Raw genomic sequence first — 14,296 nt, 5'->3', positions numbered from 1 at the left:
AGCCCTGGCGTGGAGCCTCTGGGGCCCCAACACACAGCTCTGCCCTCGGTGCCCCCTCCCTGCAGCTGCGTAGGTCCATCTCTCCATGAGATGTGCTCCTGGAGGCCCTGGGTCTGTCCTCAGGGAGCATCCGCTTACACCCCTGCCTTTTTCAGAAAGAAAAAAAGGAGCCACTCTGTTTACAGGTCCCTCCCTGTCTCTTCTCCAGAATCACATTTAATTGTGTGCCCTTCCAGCTCCACGACAGAAGGCGGTAACTTACCCACTGGCCAGGCTGCCAATGGCCCAGTATTGGTCCATTTCCTGCTGACATTTTTTATAAATCCTTCTACAGTTCCCCTCATCTGACTGGTCTCCACAGTCGTTGTCCCCGTTACAAAGAAGTCTGCGGTTTACACACCTCCCTGGGATGGAGAAAGGGGGTTACCCACGGTCCGAGGCCGGTAAGAGAGGGACTCACACGGTTTGAGACCCACTGTGGGCCGGACACTTTGCTGTGCCCTTAATGCTCTGTTTGCATTAGTCCTCATGTATTAGGGTGGGTGGGTAATGGAATTCACAGTTTATCCCCCCAAAGAAGCCAGTGTTATATCTCTGAAAGTACTTGAGGGCAGATCTGCTAGGCAGGGGTCGAGTGGCCAGACAGGAAGGAAGGCTGGACTCCTCTGCTTGGCACTGGTGAGAGGTGGTGGGTTCGGTGGGTCCTGTAATAGTACTAGTCGTGGGACCTTCCAAATGTTACCTGACCCACCCCCCGGCCTCAATTTACTCATCTGTAAAATAGAGATGCCATCATACCTACCCCCTAGGGTTGCTGGGGATTTAAATAAATGAAATAGTACTGGCTCATGGTAAGTGCTGGATATGTGTTGTTATTACTATGATTAGTGTTTTGATGGTCCAAATGCACATTGCTGGTAAGTGTTGGCAGGGAGATTGGAACCTATAGCTTTCTTATCACAAACTCTCCCCACTAAAGCACACTGCCTTCAACACCACAGCCATTTGGACTACTTTTAGATGATAAAATTATTTGAACTGTATGTTTAAAATTATTTGCTTCCTTGAAACTCTTTTCGCCATTGACTTGACTTCCTTTCTTATTTGTATATTCTTGGGGGATAAAGCCCATAAGACAGGTAACCTTTTTTCCTCAGATGTGTCTGGTCATTTTTAACCAATGTTTTGGGGGTATTAAGGCAGAAGAGTAACAATCCGGTTTTCATATGTTCCTTACAAGGCATTTAAACTAAAGCCTGCCCAAATAACCATTATGGCTTTGGTCAGAATCATGTAACACTGGTCATAATTAGTCCATGGACACCCTGTTAAAGTCTTTCAGATTTATTGGATGGTTTCGCATTTGCAACAAGCCCTAGAAATTGCTCTAAGAATCACTAATTCTTTCTGAGAAGATCCCTAAGCACAGTCCACATGGTTACAGAGAATGTAGAGAGTTGCAACTCCCATCTAGATAATTTGGGTCAAAATACTCTTATTTTTGCTGGAGCCTTGGAGAAACAGAGAGGCATATGTTTGCCTGAATGAGCTGGAGGAATGAATTGAAAAGACAAGTGTTTACTTAGCTCTGCCACTGATGAGTATTCATTTGTGTGCTCCTTCCTTCCTTCCTTCCCTCTGTCTGCCTGTTAATCTCTCTCTCTTTTTTTCCCCTTGCTTCCTTTAATCGAAAATGTTTTACTGACTATCTCATGGGTTAAGGGTTATGTCCTACTTGGTGATACAGAAATGCAGGCACCATCTCACCAAAGAGCTTTCAGAGATAAATGATGCTACCCACCCTATTTAACTGTTGCAGATGGCTTTGCTACATTGTATTTAGCCTCAAACCTCTGAGAAAGCCAGCAGAACTCAGGGTCTGCAAAGAGCTTTCACACCCATCGTGTCACTTGATGCTTATAGCAAACTTGTAAGGCATTAACATCACTTCTGATTTTCTGTTTAGAGAACCAACATGTGATAAGGTTAAGTGACTTCTCTAAATTACAAAGTCAAAGTAAGATTTAACTCGGGAGTTCTTATTCTAGCACACATAATTTTGGTGTCCTTAATGTCAGTGAATGTAATTTGAATTCCCCAATTCCTAACTGTACCTCCTCCACTTACCTGCTATATGATCTTGGGTGAGTAACTTCTCCAAGTCTCAATTTCTCAATTTGTAAAATGGGGGTAATATTAACACCTACATGGTAGGGTTGTTTTTATGAAATAATACATGTAAAAAGAGGCCAAGGAGGACAAGGAGGCCTCCTGACCTGACACAAGACCCTGATCTTGAGCACTAGGCGATGGCCAGTCCTCCCATCATCTTGTGCCATTGGCTCACTTGATAGCTTTCCCCTCCCACTCCTGCGTCCCTTTATACCTGTCTGCGCACACACAAAGCCTTCACATCGCACTTGACTTCTGCATGGTCTGTTGGAAACACAGTCTTCAACTTCCTTGTCAGAGAAGCTGCACGGTTCCCCATGGAACTGAGAGGGCTGGAGCAAGTAGGCGTGTCTGTACTGTAGCAGAGAGGAGCAAAGTGAACCAAGGGCAGAGCCTTGGAGACCTGGGGAGCTAAGGGGTACACTTAAGGATCTATATTGCCATTGGCTGGTTGTCTATTTCCAAAAGCCTGGGAGCCCTCTGAGGGCAGGGACCTTCTCTTCAATTTCTGCATCCACAGTGATCAGTAAAGATTTGCTAAACGTGGGGAAAGTGTGGGCTTTGGAGTCAAAGGTAGTAAGGGCTTTGATGCAGCCAGTTCAGTCTTGCAGCTTGATTAGTCCAATGGGTTGATTCAAGTATTCTCGTTTACTAAGTAGCTTATAACACAAAAAAGCACGCACTTTGGAGCCACTGACTCTGATACTCTCTAGTTATGTGATATCAGGTAAGTTACTTAAGCATTGTGATCTCAGTTTACTAATCTATGAAATGGGGATAATGCATTACCTAAATGTACAGTTACGGAGTTTCAATTATAGGTATGAGATATCTATGAGACCTCATGTTGTCTGGTACACAGTAGGCCCTCAGTTGCTTGTGCTTATTTTTCTTTTTAATTATTAATAATTTTTAGCAGTCAATATTTCTCGATCTCTAGATTGTTTATTCCAGAAATGTCGATTGGATTTCCAAACTTTTGATTGAGCCACCCGATGCTGAAAAAGGTAGGTGCTATTTATGCTTGTTTGGTTTTGATCATAATCATGCCCTCTTGGGCTGCCCTTCGAGGAGGCTGCAGATGGTGGTGGTGTGATGATGGTCAACACCAGGCAGTGACAACCCAGTGTGACGGCTGCCATGACAGGGGCAGTGCAGAGTGCTGTGTAAACGCAGAGGGGAATCCGCAGCGCAGCCTTAGGAGACGGTGAAGCGACATCTAAGCTGAGCCCCAGAGGATGAGTAGACATGTCAGGCAAACATGGCTGAGGAGGGGAGAGAAGGGCAATCTGGGTCGGGGGAACTGCTGTACCAAAGCTGAGAGACTAGACAGTATGCACCTTGTTCCAGGAAACGAGAAGAAATCCATCACAGCTGGAGTGAAGAGTGAAGGAGGGAGAGGGGCCAGAGACGGAGGGAGACGTAGCCAGGAGCAGGTGAGGCAGGGCCTCCCCGGCCTCAGTAAGGCTGGATTTAGTACTTCATTATGGGGAAATGAGAAACCACTGCAGAGGAAGGAAATGATCAGATTTGGGTGACGTCCAAATGCTAGCTGCTAGTCAAGATTTTGGTACCACCAAAGGGGGCAAAGCAGGAGAGCGGCCCCTTTACAGACTGACATGTTAAGCAGCCACAGTTATTACGTGCATGGTATCTGGAAATCTAGAAAAGAAACATAGACAACCATCCACCCATGCTCCTTTGCTTTCCCAGAGCCTTTCTTCCTGGAAGGCAGAGGCTGGCAGGACAGGGATAAGGTCTGCAAAGAAGATGCTAGAAGACTAGCCCCAGGCACCAGAGACAAAATGGGTTTGAGGAGTGTGGAGATGACGGAGGAAAGACATCTTCCAATTCCAGTCGAAAGGTTTTGATGAAATGCCAGCCACTGACCCGGCAGACAGCAGTGACGTCCACTGAGGGACCCTGTGTAGCAAAGTCTGAGTGCAGAGCTCTGTCTGGCTGAGTGAGTGGATGGATGGACGGCTCATGCTGGGTCTTCCTGGTTTATGGTGCAGATGAAGCAATTATCCAGATAATTGGATCAATGTTCATCACATCAGCAATAATGCCTACTTTGGGAACTGAATGAGCCTGCCTGGCTCTCCACGTTGATCCAATTAAGCGTGCAATTGTCCTGGGCCTACTTCCACAGCCTCTTTAGAATCCTAGCCCATGGCTGGTTCAGTTTCCCAAGGAGCCGGGGAAATGAGAACCGTTCTCTTTTCTCTGACACATATCTTGTTCTTAGAGCTGGCTCCTGGGTCAGCCCTCCTGTGACAAGGAACATCGAAGAACAAATACTGCAGAGACTGTGTGTTTTGACTGGTAGAATGCTAGACAAGGAGGCCAGTGGCCTGAGTTCAAGGTCTGTTTTTGCTACTGGGTGAACCCAAGAAATCACTTACCTGCTCTGGGTCTCTATCCATCTGCCTAACAGAAAGTGTAACAATTATCCTCCCTTCCTTATAGAGATGTCAAGAAATATGCTGAGATCAAACAACACATGTTTACGGAGCATCTCTTACATGCTAGACATTGGCCTATACACTGAAGATACAGTATTGAATATGTTTTTAAGTGCTCACCATTTAATGGAAAGACCAATAATAAAAGAAAAGTAAATGATAAGTGTTAGGATACAGGAGGAATAAGGAGCTACTGTAGTTCATAAAAGGGTATCTATCTAAGGGCAAGGGGGGCTGAGAAGTCAGGGAAAGCTTCTCAAAAGACGCGGCCGCTAAGCAGTTTCCAATCATGAGTAGGTGTTAGCTGGTGAAGGAGGTGGAAAGGTCACTCCAGCCTAAGAAAGCAGCATGAAAGGAACAGACAGAGCGTGAAATGGTCAGAAAAATATACGTGTTCTGTGTGCTGGCATGGGGGCTGTTCTATGGAGACGTAGGCCTGGTCTAAGGCATGGGGGGCCTTGAATACCATGAGTCTGGACTTGATCCTAAGGGCCATGCATAGACTTTGGATGTCCAAGCTGGGGAAAGAGACTGGCCAGACTTCCATTTTCAATAGCTCCCCTGGTTGCACCATGAAAGCTGGATTGAAAGAGCAAGGTTGGAGGTAGGAAGTCTAATTAAGAAGCTGCTAATGGGAGCAAGGACAGATATGCTTGGAAAAAATCTGAAAGATCAAAGAAAGGATCTGATTGCTCCTTGGAAACTCAGAGGAATAAAATCCATTAATTAAATCAGCCAACATTTACCCAGGTCCTACTCTGATGCAGGCACTGTCAGTAATGCCTCAGCCGATCTTGCTGAGGATTAGGACCCCTGGAAGCTTAGAGGTCTCCCAAGGCCTGGGTACCTACCCTCTTCTTCTGACAAGGATCACATGTGGTCCAGGAGGACCAGCTGGACAGTTCACAATCAATAGGCATTGAGGTGACATCCACACTCCGCGTCTGTCTAGTCTTGGCAAGGCTCTCGTTGACTGCATTTGACTCAAGAGAGGGTGGCCTTTCACCCCTAAAAGGTCATCATAGAGAAGAGTCAAGTATCAGAAGGGAATTAAATATACATCCAACCACCTGTCTGTCCATTCAATAGATATATATTTGCTCATTTGTGCAAGGCTATTCCTTTATCAGTCAAGTACAGGTTAATTCATTCAACAAGTATTTATTGAACCCTCAGTTACTGCCTGACATTATGGCTAGCTAGGGTCAAAAGAGTGCTGAACTCTGATCAGAAGACAGTCCATCAGCAGCTGGATGATCTTGGTCTGGTTTTTCAACCTCTGCGAGCTTCCCTTTTCTCACCTATATAATGAGAGAATCATACCTAGCTCATCAGGCTATTTGTAAGATTAAATAAGAAAGTATATGTGAAAGCACTTTATAAACCCTAAAGTGCTTTACATATGCAGGGATTACAACCACAGCTAGATGTATGACCTCAAGTAATACCCTCCCCATCTTGGGGCCTCTGTTTTATCCCCTGGAAAATGAGAAGTTTGGACTAGGTGGTCTTTAAGTTGCCCTCTCACATTATGAGTCTATGAAACTTTTTCTGAGAACAAACCACGTTCGGGATACTATGCTAAAGAGGATACAGAGAATTATAAGACACAGGTTTTGCCTTCTGGAACTCACAGTTTCGCTTAGGATAGGAAAAGAGAAACATGCCTCACGCCTGAGCTCTTCCGGACTTTATCCGGTAGGCAAGGTTTTTAAGCATGCAGGCTCCACGGTCAGAGCTGAGCTTTAGGACGTCACTGTGGCTGCAGCATGGAGGCTGGATGGAGGTGGGAAGAGCCCTGAGGCAGGAAAAGCAGGTAGGAGGCTCGAGCAGTGGTACCAATGAGTGATGTGAGCCTGCACCATTGCAGCATCCAGGGGAGAGAGAATGGGGAAGACAGACTTACTAGATGATTCTCAGGTGGAATGGATAGGGTGATGGGGGGTGTGGGTTAGAGAGAGGAACACGTTTAGGTTGATGCTGGTTTCTAGTTTGAGTGGGGAACTCAGGAGCAAAGGAATTTGTCGAGGATGATGGAATTGGGACAAGCAGAGTTCCAGGTGTCTGTGGAACACCTACGTAGAGTCATTTGATAAATAGTTCCTACGTAGTTTTGGAACTCAGGAGAGGGATTTGTACTCGGGATACAGATCTGATTATGAAAAGCTTTGGGAGAGGATAAGACTGTTCTTGAGAGATGCCGGCCAAGGAGAAGATTGTGGGGAACATAAACACAACCAGCAGACAAGGAGAGACTGGTGGCTGCCAGGCCAGGGCGAGGACAGTACACAGAGGTGGGTAGGGGATGGGGTGAGGCCAGTGCAGCGGGGGGCGGGGGGGATGAGAGAGGCATATGCTGTCACATCTGCAGAGCAGTCAAGCAATATGAGATCTGAAATCTGTCTAGAAGATGAGGCAACACTTTTTGTTGAGTTCCTGGCACTCTTGGGACATCGAGTAAAAGAGGGAATGAATGGGCATGTTATTTAATCTGCCTAGGCCTCTGGTTTCGCCATGTGTAATATAATGGGTGTATTATGGTTTCTATTTTTCCTCCATCTGAAAGAATGTATAACACTGCAAGATTCTTTGTAATTTGTGTTTCTTTTCAAGGTAGAAAGGGACAAGAGAAGAGAAAGAGAATTAAGATTTGCTGAGCGCCCAGGAAGTGTCAGATCCTGCCTGAGACGTTTCACCCATGCCATCTCATCTAATCCTGACAGCAACGCTAGAAGGCAGCAACCTTCCAGAGAGATGAGGGAAATGGCCCAGAGCCGTGCAGCTGGTATGTGGTCATGCTGGGGTCTGAGCCGAGGTCTACTCAACTCTAGTCTCTGTTAGGTCCATTTCTCTATGCTGCCCGTAGCGAAAACAGACCAGCATCCACTCTGCCAGAGTCCCCTCCGTCTCCATGCAGGGCCTCTTGCATCCCTGTGTCCAAGATTCAGTCATTAGGCAGAGCATCACATAGTTTCCACTGTCTCAAAATTTTAACATATCACTTCAGACAAGGTCATTAACAATACATTCTCACTTGGCAAGAGTCCTAAAGAAGAGGATAATATTAACTACAGTGAAAATCTATCTCCATGACCACCCCAGAGATCAGCAAAAAATCAATTGCCTAGTAAAGCTGGATCTTTAATGAAAGGTCAAAGACTAGTGGGAACCACAGGTGGAGTCTTTAAACTGGTTCCTTGAGGCAGGATGCTGCCCAGCCTCTGGGGGCTTCAGAATGTGCTCTTATCTACTAATCTGCCCAGGTTTGACAAGACAATATTGTCTGTGATTTGTCTTCTCCTAAGTAGGTATTTGACAGCTCTGCAGGGTATCCTCTTTCTGATGCCCCTAAGAAATAGTTACATTGTGTTTTTAGCAACTTTCCACCCAATTCAGGCCACAGTGGAGACTGAGTAGATAAGTAATGTGCACACACGCTTTTAAGAGTCGCAGTTATTTTCCTCTCTGCGATGTGAAAGCCTGTTAATGGGCAAGATGATCACTTACAGAAGGAACTTGGTAAAAAGTGGTTACAACCACCAGACCTCTTTTCATTATGGAGGTGGCAATACAATGAAATAATCAGCTGAATAAACAGCATGTTTGTATATTACATTGGATAAATGTGTGTGGCTTATTAGTACTATAAAATGCAAATCTGCAAGCAAGGCTAGCATCAACTTGCATCTTTAATTCCTGGGACTAGCATGGACCCAACAGAGGACAGGGGCAGTCAGGACCTCTGCGTATGGTTATTATAACACGGGCCTTCACGCTGTGAATTTACAGAGATGAACCAGATGGACGTTCTGACCAACTGCCTTGACTTCTGTCATTCAAAATCCTCTGTGTATTTTTAATGTTGAAAAATTAAACATGCCCAGAGAAGTACAGAAAACAAAATAATAAATACTCAGGTATTCACAACACAGGATTGGCAATTGTTAACACTTTGGTACACTTCCTTCAAGTCTTTTTTTTTTTTTTAATAAAAAATAACCTTATAAATTTGACATCTGTGGTTTACACCAGCCCCAGTTCACTTTCCTCTCTTCTTCAGAGGATACTACTGTCATGAATTTGGTGTATATCCTTCCAGTTTTTTAAATGTTGACATACATACATATAGACACAACACATAGCGTTGCTTTTGTGAGCTGCACTCATACTGGACATAGTATTCTATAACTTGCTTTTGTCAATCAACATTGTATTTCTGGCCTATCCATGTTGATTCATAAAGAGGTCTTGTTCCTTTCTTTTATCTACATGTTCCATCATAAGACATACACTGCATTCAACTTATTCTTTTTCTTTTTGAAGGATGTTTATATCTTTTTTTCATGTTTTGCAATTGCAAACAATGCTACAGCAAACACCCTTCTACAAGGCCTTGGAACGTATCCTCTACGTAAGGACTGGCCAGGAGGTACCTGACATTCCTCGAGGTGCATGGAATGCAGCTGCCAGCAGGAGGACATATTTCACTTGCTTCCTGTCTCCTACTCTCTTTCTAACAGGAGTCTCTGATCAGAATAAATATGGATCCATCGCGTACGGCAGGATTAGGTCAGCAGTAAACTGAGAGCCATAAGCTTACAAAGACGGGGTGCATCAATATATTTTGGCTTTCTGTAGAAATGCCCTGACACAACAACTTTCTTGTCACACACAATTTGTTAGGCAGCTGCATCCTTTGCAAATAGCATCCTTCCTCTTTGCTGGAAGGGGCAGCTTCTGGGTGGTGGATTTTCAATTTCTCTTCTCTGTGTCATTTGCTATTGTAGAAATGAAATTTAAAGCAAACTCTCAAGGCAACAAATGTGTGGTCCAGCGGCAGAGAAATGGCCTGGGAGTCCAGCAAATCAGATCCACAATGCAGGTGGAGAAGAGATAATGTATTAGCAAGAGGAAGAAAGATACAGAGACATACAGGAGCTCTGGAACCAGAAAAAAACAGATAGGAATCTATATTCTGTTATATTGATATACTAAGTGAGGAACCTAGAGCTAGTTATCTCTCCAAATCTCAGTTTCCCTCTCTGTAAACTATAAACAATAGCACTTATCTCAAATAGCCTTGAGAATTAGACTTAATATACCTAAGTGCCTGGCACAGAGTAGCAATAAGCAAACATAAGTCTTAAGATGACATAATGAGTATTTCATTTGACTTGATTACAAGAGTAACTAAAAACAGAAACCTTTCTTAGCTAGTACACAGGAGGTCTCAGCATTTCCTCTTGCAGAACTGAAGGCTATTCCTCCACTTTGTGTATGGAATTCAAACACATGCCACGTTCAAGACTGCTCCATGGAATCGTGGGTAGAGGCCAGAGCACTAAACCTGGATTCAGGTAAGGGTTTGAGACTCATGAGATGTGAATGAATCTCTTCTCTTCTCAGAGGACCCGTTTGCTCTTCTACATAGTGAGTAAGGATAACACCCCACCTCATGACATTGCTGGACGATTAAGCAAGGTTTCTCAACCTGTTGTCTAGACTCACCCACTCACATCTCCACTTCCTACCTCTGGGTGAACTAATATATAATATTAATATATAATATATAATATAATATATATTATATATATTATATAATATAATATATAATATATATTATATATATAATATAATATATGTAATATATAATACTGTGTCGATCGATCCTTTGCTTAAAACCCTTCCATGGCTCCCCATTGCCTAGACGATAAGGTTCAAGCTCCTTAGCTGGTGTACAGGCACCCCCCGCCGCCCCAGCTCCACCCAGTATCTGACTCCTGCTGACTCCTCCTTGGTCCCATCTCTGGCAGCTCCCCACTTTGACCTGTGCTCGAGGCTTACTGAAGTAGATATGTGGCTTCAGGAACAAGCCAGGCTCTCTCATCTCCACGCCCTTGTCTATGCTGCTTCCTCTGCCTGGAACACCCTTCACCTCCTTGGCCATTTGGCAAATACCTATTCCTAGGTAAAGATTCAGCTCAAGCATCCTCTCTTCCAGAAGCCTTGCCAGACTCCATCTCCAGGAAAGCCAATCACTCCTCTCTTGTTTCCCACCTGCCCCTGTGCTATTTATTGCAACAGCACACATAATATGTGCTCACATGTTGGTTTTCTCCAAGAGAACATGAGCCCTTTGTGTCCTATTCACTTCTGTAGCCTCAGAGCCTGACAAGAGGCCTCACATAGGGGTCCATATGTAGGGTTGCTATGATCCCTTTAAACCGTCCATTCTAGACACATTTCTTTGGATCCTGATGGACACACAGTACACACAAGGAAGGCCTTGGCTTCTTTGTTCTTCTCAGGGCCAAGTTGAGATTCTTGATAATCATAATACCTATTATTCACTGAGTGCTCAATGGGTAGCGAACACTCAGCACCCTAGTCTCGGGGTGGTGCCCAGTGGGGGCTGAGTAATCAGCAGAGCTGACACCAGGGGGTGCGTACAATGGGTACCAGTTGCTCCTCCCATGGGAGACTGTGTGCACACAGCTTTTATGTAATGATATGAGGAAAGGCATTAACAGTCCTTCTCCCCACGGGATGGCTCGCAAGGAGCCTAGGACAGCTGACAGCTTTAGCCTCTGACATCGGCAGCGGCTTCTCCTGTACCAGAAGGATCCCCCAATTGCCATGTCACTGGTGCTTCTTTCAGTGGAGCCCAAGTTTGAACTTTCACTCAGATTAAGTTTGAGCTTTCAACTCAGATATTTGTTTTTAGCCTGTTTTGCACCCTATTAACAAATACCAAAAAAATTATAAAATAAATTAGCTAGCATTTAACTGCTGCGAACATCTGGAATGTGTGTGTATGTGTGAGAAAGAGAGAGGGAAAGCGAGAGAGAGAGATAGAGATAGAGATAGATAGAGAGAGCGAGAGAGAGAGGGAGGGAGGGAGGAAGAGGGAGGGAGAGAGAGGGAGGGAAGGAGAGGGAGGGGGGAGAGAGAGAGGGAGAGAGAGAGAGAGAGAGAGAGAGGGAGGGAGGGAGAGGGAGGGAGAGAGAGGGAGGGAGGGAGGGAAAGAGAGAGGAAGAGGGAGAGAGAGAGATAGAGAGAGAGAGGGAGGGGGGAGAGAGACAGGGAGGGAGGGAGGGAGAGAGAGAGAGAGAGGGAGACAGAGACAGAGAGAGAGGGAGGGAGAGAGAGAGAGGGAGAGGGAGGGAGAGAGAGAGTGTGAGAGCCTGAGAACAAAGAGTGTAGGCTGATGAGCAGGGAGGGCAGGTCACTCTCATATTAAAATCATTGTTATGAATTGGCTTTTTTCCCCATACATAACAACCCTTTTGCATAATGAATCATGCCAAGGCTTTGTTCAGAATACAGAACAAGTATTCGCAGCATGACAAAATACATTTAAACATGTCTGTTTCCTACAAGAACTTTTGTTGAAGTTGGTCGCTGGGTTCCACAACAATTTGAAGAGTTGTTGATATTATTCTATCAGACGCATGCAGATTGCTTCAGGAGATGTTCCTTATTTAATAGGCATGTGACAAGGAGAGGGGCACTATGATGTGGCTTTATATTCCCCGTCATGTTATCGATCAGGGAGTCATTCAGAACCGTCACTTACCTGGAACCCGGCAAACTGAGACACGCCAGGGCAGCACAGAGAAGAAACAGCTCTGCCAGTGCCCTCCAAGCCCACACCCTGGATGTCTTCATTTTCTCTATGCGACAGGAGATCTGACTGAGGCTCCTGGATCCATGAAGAGCCTGCACAGGGAATGCTACTGTCAGCTTCTGTCCCCGGAGAGCAAACAGTTGGGCAGAGTAAACAGAAAGCCACCAGTAACCAGAAATGCCTTAGACTTTGCACGGACAGAAGACTTAGCTGTGACTCCAGAAACCAATGAGAATGATGGAAAAATATGCTGCAGCTTGGTTTTTATTCATGTATAACAGTCTCTGGGGTAAGCAGCTGAGAGGACAGACGGTTAGTGAGGCAATAAGGACTGGGCTCTAGGTCCGGACTGCCTGGGTTCAAATCCTTTCTCTGCCACAGCTTTGGGACCTTGGGCAAGTCACTTTACTTCTATGCCTCAGTTTCCTCACTTGGAAAGTGGTGAGGATCAAATAAGTGCATACAAATAAAGCACTTAGAACAGGCCCGTGCTGGGCACTCAGACATGTGAGCTATTGTTACTAAGTAAATACAGGGTCTGGAGTCAGACAGGCCAGGCTTTGAATTCCAGTTTGCCTCTTTCTAGCTACGTGATTTTGAGCAAGTCAGTAAGAGGCTGTAGAACTTTACAGCCCATCTACCTGAGTTCAAATTCTCTCTGTATCTTTCACCAGCTGTGGACCCAGGGAAAATTATTAACCTCTCTGGGCCCAAATTTCTTCATCTACAAAACAGGGATAAAATAGTACCCACCTCACAGGATTGTGGTGAATATTAGATAAACTGAAATACTTAAAGCACTTAGAACAGTGCTGGCACATACTCTGTTCTCTCTCTGTAAGTGAGATGACATTTTTTTTTTGAGCTGACATTTTTATTGACTCTCTTTGATTCTGTTTCCTCATATGTATATAAACTGGGAGGGCTCTGCCTACCTATCACTTAGGGTCAGGAGGGTTCAGATGAGATGCTAAGTGTGAAAACAGGCATTATAAAAATGATAACTGGGGCTTCCCTGGTGGCGCAGTGGTTGAGAGTCCGCCTGCCGATGCAGGGGACACGGGTTCGTGCCCAGGTCCGGGAAGATCCCACGTGCCGCAGAGCGGCTGGGCCCGTGAGCCATGGCCGCTGCGCCTGCGCGTCCGGAGCCTGCGCTCTGCAATGGGAGAGGCCACAACAGTGAGAGGCCCGCGTACCGCAAAAAAAAAATGATAACTGTATGAGGCTAATTAACCAAATACGTGTTGTTCTTATTGTATAACTTTTGTAGGACTTTATTATATTTAGGGAGAAATAGATGGCTGCCCTGACCTTGTTGGGAAGTGAAGTATAGTAGATGACTGGTATCAGATTTAACATCTGTCTCCAGTATTTGCTGATAATCCTGACAGCCATGGTGATAGTAGCACATGGAAAAAAACTCAAACACCTTCACCCTTCACCTATCCCTTCTCCCACGTTCAAAGTCAGAGGACTTTCCTTAGGGGTGAGCACAGCAAAGGCAGGTACCACTCATGTAGGGTGGGTCAGACTTGTTTTATTTGAGCCTGAAAAAGTGCTTTCCCTTCATCTTTACATCATTCTGAATAGCATGCCGATGGCCTTGTCGTTTCGATGTGGCCTCACCATTAAACTGGATGAAAGAAAAATGGGACTCTAAGGGTCTCTTGAAATGGCATAATTCAAGCAAGTGTTCACCTCGATAACTCTAGAAATGATTCCTAGAAATGACTCCCAGGTTGCCTGTGACCAGATGTGGGGTGGGTGTCTTCACCTTTTCAGTTCCACTGCCGACATAGTGTCAGCCCCGAATCCCAACCTGGAGACGGTACCAACCCTGCCTCTGGTGGGAAGCACAGAAGTGCGGTGTAAAAGAGGCCTGGTGCAAACTCGAAGGCCATATACAAATGGCCTGGGCTCTCAGATGTACCCCCATCACTGACTCCTTAGAAGCAACAAGTTAAAGTACAGACTGCACTGGCCTGGCATTTATGAAACTCATCTGCGGCCCATGAAGAGATGGAGGAACGTG

At 45.3% G+C, this 14,296-nt stretch overlaps 1 protein-coding gene across 1 annotated transcript in view; it reads right to left on the bottom strand.

Moving 5' to 3' along the window:
• C8B (complement C8 beta chain) overlaps positions 1-12,305 on the bottom strand; it is a 40,650-nt gene extending 28,345 nt beyond the window's left edge. The window contains exons 1-4 of the mRNA XM_059060352.2: positions 12,214-12,305; positions 5,489-5,645; positions 2,387-2,528; positions 263-404 (exon numbers count right to left, since the gene is read on the bottom strand). Coding sequence (XP_058916335.1) covers positions 263-404; positions 2,387-2,528; positions 5,489-5,645; positions 12,214-12,305 — 533 coding nt within the window. The remainder of the gene's footprint in view (positions 1-262; positions 405-2,386; positions 2,529-5,488; positions 5,646-12,213) is intronic.
• Positions 12,306-14,296: the final 1,991 nt, after the last annotated feature.

This window comes from Kogia breviceps, chromosome 1 (genome assembly GCF_026419965.1).
Source record: "Kogia breviceps isolate mKogBre1 chromosome 1, mKogBre1 haplotype 1, whole genome shotgun sequence".
Classification (NCBI taxonomy): domain Eukaryota; kingdom Metazoa; phylum Chordata; class Mammalia; order Artiodactyla; family Physeteridae; genus Kogia; species Kogia breviceps.
Note: the sequence above shows the minus strand (reverse complement) of the source record. Positions and strands in the feature narration are given on the sequence as shown.